Source organism: Polyodon spathula, chromosome 6 (genome assembly GCF_017654505.1).
Source record: "Polyodon spathula isolate WHYD16114869_AA chromosome 6, ASM1765450v1, whole genome shotgun sequence".
In the NCBI taxonomy this organism is placed as follows: domain Eukaryota; kingdom Metazoa; phylum Chordata; class Actinopteri; order Acipenseriformes; family Polyodontidae; genus Polyodon; species Polyodon spathula.
Window position 1 is genome coordinate 12,636,879 of NC_054539.1, and position 6,457 is coordinate 12,643,335.

The following is a 6,457-nucleotide window of genomic DNA, read 5'->3' on the forward strand; positions in this document are numbered from 1 at the left end:
TACTCAAACATTAGTCACAGTCTTGGGTCATATCTGATATTATGCTTTTGATAAATAATATACAAGTTAAAAAAACAAAACAAAAAAAAAAACAAATCACGTCTCTCTGTAAAGCTAAATCCACACGACGCGAACGACGAGACTGAGCGAGCGAAGTCAATCCACACTAGACGTGACTTGGAAACAACCCAAAAGACTGGAAATGAATACATGATCCCGCCCCTTCATTCCTACTGGACTCACTAGAGGTGGGCTATCCCATTAAAAAAAACTATCACTATTGATCAGAGTTACTGAACATCCCTATATAGCCAACAGTTTTATTGCTATCATATATGTAGCAACTGTACAGTTGTACTCATAGTATTTTTTTTTCTTCCTGGTACCAATAGTAGCAGTACTTAGTCTAATTTGAAGCCCAGTACATCCGGACAGTAGTAGTATAGTTGAACTGACATTTCCAACAGAATTATTTTATTGTTATACATTCATATATACAACTTACTGCAATTGTGTTTCTTTACAAATTCCTTCATTTATCCTTTTTTATTAAACTTCAAGTATTTTAAAGTGCAACATAATAATAATAATAAATAATAATAATAATAATAATAATAATAATAAGCATACATAATCACTATATTATTATTATCTGTTGTATTATGCGCAGGTCACCATTTACCTTGTATTACTACCGATGCCGTTCTGCAAATCTATTTTTCTACTTTATCGTAAACGCTATTGAAGACTGTGACGCATCAGACCATGGGTGAGTGTTTGAGCCGTCTCTGACTTAATTTACTTATGAATACTTATACACAGAACAAGGCTGTGTACCATGGCAAGACGAAAGACATTTAGTTTTTCATTTTAAAATAGTCCGGGTGAACAGACACGGCACATAATCTTCTAAACTCTTGGTAATGTTGGATGTGTCACACAGAATACAAACGAGTTGCTGGCTTTGTATTACAACGTACAGAATAGTAGGACCTTGATAATTTTTTGTTTGTTTGGTGAATCTCTTTATGCATATGTAAACACATTCTTCTTGTCAGATTTGTGCCACAGAACAATTTAGTGACCAAAACGTTATTTACCATAAAAGCAAACAATTAAACCAAAAAAATAAAAAATAAAGGCATAGCTTAAAATTAGGTCACAGTTTCAAGTTGTGTGAATGCAGGTCGGTTTCATTCCAGTCACGTGACCTAAAAAAAATAAGCAGAAACAGGTTCTATTTTAGCGACACGAAATTCTCAAAGCGACGTCGCTCGCTGCTGGTGTGGATACTCCCATTTTCTTCAGTGACTTCTAAATTATTCGCTGCTGTCGTGTGGATGTTGCTTAAGGCACATGGTCTAACTGTGGCAAAGCCAGTGGAGTTCATTAATCACCAGGAAACAGCAGCAACCTTTTAATCAATCTGTAAGTTTGCTTACCCCAGAAAAAAATAAAAATAAAAATACCAAATGTCTTCAAGACAAGAAGGGAACCTAAAAGATCATAAAGCAATTTATGCAAAATAGCACTGTTTGGTTAACCTTAAATGAATACATATAAAATGAGTTAGAACTAGACCTCAGTACATTCATTTACAGTGTACACCACTTGTCTTTGAATATCACCTGTGACACTGTGTACTCTTGTTTTATATCATGGACAAAAAATATCTATTGAACTGAATCACTTTAACTGGGCTTTGAGTGAAAGCACTAAAGGTTTCCAATCTTCTTTCAAAGATGATTTTTGAGCTGCATGGATCATAGTTTAGTCCTCAATAAACAAGCTCTTCTTGGATTATCCCTGCTGCTTTGCAGAAAGGCCACTCGACATATCATTTTTAATACAGTCCTAACCTTTAAAACAGACTGACATCCATAGTCACAACAAATTTTAGAGTGTTGTGCAGTCACACTCAATGAAAGTAATAACTTACTTAATCATGTATTTGCTTATTTGGAAAAACTACAGAATTAAATAAACTTGCAGTTAGTCAGCTATGATCATTACAAAGAACAGAACCATGCATGCAGGAGTGAACCACTGCATAGAAACCACAAGCCGTAACCCTGTCAATATGGTCTAGGGTCACCATGACAAGTCAGGACAGCTCTGACACGATGTGACAAGCCTGCAGGGTGCTCAAATTGTTTAATAAGGGACATGTGACAAGTCCTTAATGATAACAACCTCTAATTTCTTCAAGGGAGACGAGATCAGCAGCCAGGTCTTCAGAAAGCCAGAGTAACAACTTTTTGGTGTTCAGACAAATATTTAAATATTCAAACTAGCGCTGCTTGAAATGTATTTGGTGGCAAAAATGAACAATATTTATATTATTTCACATTTCATTTGTAAACAACTTTATCAAAAAAATAGTCTGCAAAGAAAACCAATGTGTAAAGACATCTGAAATACTTTTGGAGATACATCGTTACGTCTGTTAGTCAAGGTCTTCAGCATAATATAGAAAAAATGCATGCTGTGATCAAACTGAAAGCAGTTAGATGTTAAAGCTACACACTTCTGTATTAGTAGCAGCCCCCATAGCTGCCAAATTACCTTTAAACAGAATTGTCTTAAAAAGAAAGAAGACAATGAGATGAGCTTATGCTTTAAAAGGAGCCATCTTCTTTTCTTTTACATTGGCACATTTTAAAATAACACAGTTTACAGGTTTGTCTTCTTTGTTTCTGGGGTCTTTTGATGGGATATCAGGTTTATTTTAGCCTTGAGATTGATGTATCATACATAATATGGTGCAATTATATATTTTTTTTTATTGCTTGCTATCTTTTAAAAGAACATTCAAAACATCAAAATCCCATGTTCGACCCATCACTAATGCTATATGTAATTCAAAGCAACAGATTTACAAATGAAAACGCATTACAAATTTGTTTTTCCTTTAAGTCAATATTTGCTGCCAGGGCACAGAATATCACTGACTCACACAAACAGATTCCACACCCTGAGCCTGGGCCTTTGACCAGGTACAAATCTGTAGATAAAGAAAGTTCTGTTTGTATATATCGAGCAAACAGCGCATTTAAAGGATCGTACAATGGACCAGAAAACATGTTCCATATAAACGTAACATCTACAGTATACTTAATAACTAGGGATGTGCAGAAAATGTACTCTTATAAGAAATTGTGGCACAGTATGTAGGGGCTACAACAAGAAACACAATGGCTGTGCTTAAATAATTTGAAGGGACTGGGGGGAAAAAAAGACAGTGAGATTGTAATGTTATTCAAAATAGGGCACAAAACCCAAGACGAAGAGCACAGAGTAGTAGATTGTAATGGCTTTTTTTCGCCTACCAATACTTCAGTATTGCAGTATTACAGATTGTCAGCTAACGCTGGCACAAAACTAAATTCTACCCATGGGGCACAGCACTTTATTACACTAAGTTACATTCTGTTTACCCAACATCAACTTAACAGAACACCCACACGTCACAGGTGTACAGTAGAAAGAAGGCAAATATTGTACATCATGTCAAACCATGTCTGCAATCGAGTGGTTGGACAGTGCCTGTCTTCTCTTACTTCTGCTGTCCATAGGTCACATAAAAACATTTCAAAGAGAAAGGGGATCTTTTAGAAGAAAAGTACTGTAGTCTCCCATACTAAACAGAGATATTTTCTTTTTAAACCTCCATTTATGCAAAGTTTGGCTAGTAGTGGCAAACTACATTGAACCGGGACTGCCTAGCATCACAAAGAACTGAACAACATGAAAACAGAGGATTCACATATACAGTACTGGAATGTGGTTATGTACAGCTGAAGGCCAGCAGGAGAGATAAGCTGAATGTGTGTATGCTATACGTATTTAAAAAATACCAATATGCAAGAAACTTCCCTTACACTAAAGTTAGACAGCTTGTACTGTAAACTAAGCCTTTCTAGCCTAGATGATAGAGTCACATCAGCTTAGTGAAATCACCCCATTACGTTGTCCACATTACTGTATGCAGTGTACTGGAGATGACAGCGTAGTATTCACCAGTAAACATTCTATCCTTTTTATACAAAATAAATTACCACCTGCCAGACTGGCACCAAACAAAGAAAATCCAAAACAATTTACAGGATGCACTCACCCGATTAGGTGACTGTCTCCTGTGTGATTTGTTCATTTAGGATTTATTTTGTAAGAAATCGGGAAGTGAAGTTACAATGCTCCATAACTTGGTACTGTAGATGTCATTGTATTAATCCATTTTTACTGCTTCAGCTTATTTTGTTAACCCTGCCCAGTACATTATTGAGTCTGACATGTTACCTTCTACCTTACATCTCTTTCCAGCTGCTTCTTTGATTTGATGAATTACTGATTTCATTCATTATTTGAAATTGCTTTGGCGTTTAATCTGGCCACATGGTGTTTAAACGTGTCTTAAGGCAATCAAACGTACTGTATTGTGTGAAGCTATTTCAGTCAGCCTCAGCTTATGGTTTAAATAAAACATTAAAAGAGCAATAATCCTTTCTTTATTGTGTACTGTGACTGTGTAATAGTAGGCAAACCATCTTTTCTTTTTGAACTTCACAGTTCAATCTGTGAATAAGACCTAGTGTTCTCAAAGCCCTGTGAGATGTAGCAAGTTAATTTAAGTCTCTGCTACACCATATGATAAGTGCAGAGGCATTCTGGAAAATAACTTAAGCATATACGACATCAGGCATGGTAATTGTGGCTAGTGTACAGTCCTTTACAGAGCAAGGTTGAAACAAGGGCAGGGGAGAGATCTGCAAAGGGCAAGGCTGGGGCAAGGCTGAAAGCAATCGCATTTAGTTGTACGATGTAGTCAACGTCAGTCATTTTAATGTCATGGGTGGCACAGGGCTCGTGTGACTCATTGTAAAGTGGTTAAACTTGGACAGCTTGTTTGGTTATACCATTGCTGCACAACTCCGTCCTGGGGGGCCTGTGTCCCTGCAGGTTTTTATTCCTACTGCACCCTAAAGTACTTTACTGGACCTTATTAGAAGCTTAGTTGGTCCAATTAACTAATTTAGGGTATGGTTAGAACAAAAACCAGAAGGGACACTGGCACCACTGGGTTACACTAACTGGGTTTGCAACTGCAGTAAATTAACCTCAATATTTCAATACAATACAGCATGATACTACATGAATGGGAAACTAGCAACTCTGAAAAAATACATCAACCGCTATGCATCGAATGGATGCATGATGGAATGACATCAACAATGAATGGCACCTACACCAGAATATATAGTTATTGCAATGGATTAAAAAGCAACTGAAGTATTACAAATAGACCACTGATGTGGACAAACACGTTACTTGTACTGTACAACCTCACCAACACACATTTCCATTAACCATACATTTCACGCTGGGACAACAGGCAATTTTTTTTTTTTTAAACTAAATTAAACACTACTGTGCCTGTCTGCTAATAGCGTGCACAACAGCTCAAAGGATCAACAAATCTCTTTTGCAATTTAAAACTAAAATGCCAGTGACCCAGGACATCATTAACCATGTATGGCGTGTGTTCTTATTCTGTATTAAAACTTACGTACAGTACACTGGCGTTCTCTGTCTTTGACAACTGTTCAGCTGGTCAGACAGCTGTTGACTACGTACATTGCGCTACTGCATAACTTAAAACAGCCTGCATACATTATACGAATACTATAGTATTTTAATTTGATATAGCTAAAACGTATGTATTGTGTTTGCCAGGTTGCTACTAACTCCCTGTGTTTGGTCCCAGTTTCCGACTTACCTTGGGCAGGTCCCGCAGCTGATTTGCGTCCAGCAACAGCTCTTCCAAGCTGCGGCTGTATCTGTAGATTTCATCGGGTACAGACTGCAGCGAACAATGCCTCTTATCGATCGATTCGACTTGACGGTTGCACCGCCACAGGGGAATACAATGGAACATCACGGGGAAAATCCAAACTCCAAACTGGAAGAGCCCGAATGAAACAAGACAATTTCGAATGCTTCCAGTTGAGAAACCATCCAACCCGAACGGAGCGCTGGAAGTTTACTTCACCGATTCTTCTCGAGCAGTGGCTTCACTTCAACAAGTTCAGCACAAGCAGCAGCAAAACAAAAAACAAAACCTCGTCGTAGGGGAAAAAACTACTTGCAGGGAACAGAGTGACACCGAATGAACCCGCAGCTCTTTCTCTGTTGTAATGTGAATAGAATCTCCACTCTTTAGCGGTCACATCTCTGCGCTGGTTTTCATCCCCAATTTGTTTTTCTTGTTTTCTTGGGTTAATTTCCTCTCACTCCAGTTTCTGACCCGGAACACTCACTCACTCCCTCATTCCAATGTGACGTCATTATCCCGGGCGCTTGCTCCTCCCTTTGTTTTTCTCCAATTTACCTCTCGTGGGAACGGGAAACTAGCAGACATACTGTAGATGTTTTCGTCAGGTACTCGTTGCATGTTGTT

The 6,457-nt window shown here is 37.8% G+C and overlaps 1 protein-coding gene across 1 annotated transcript in view; it reads right to left on the bottom strand.

Moving 5' to 3' along the window:
* Positions 1-6,336, bottom strand: part of LOC121316850 (leucine-rich repeat-containing protein 1-like) — a 32,808-nt gene extending 26,472 nt beyond the window's left edge. The window contains exon 1 of the mRNA XM_041252126.1: positions 5,777-6,336. Coding sequence (XP_041108060.1) covers positions 5,777-5,935 — 159 coding nt within the window. The 5' untranslated portion in view covers positions 5,936-6,336. The remainder of the gene's footprint in view (positions 1-5,776) is intronic.
* Positions 6,337-6,457: the final 121 nt, after the last annotated feature.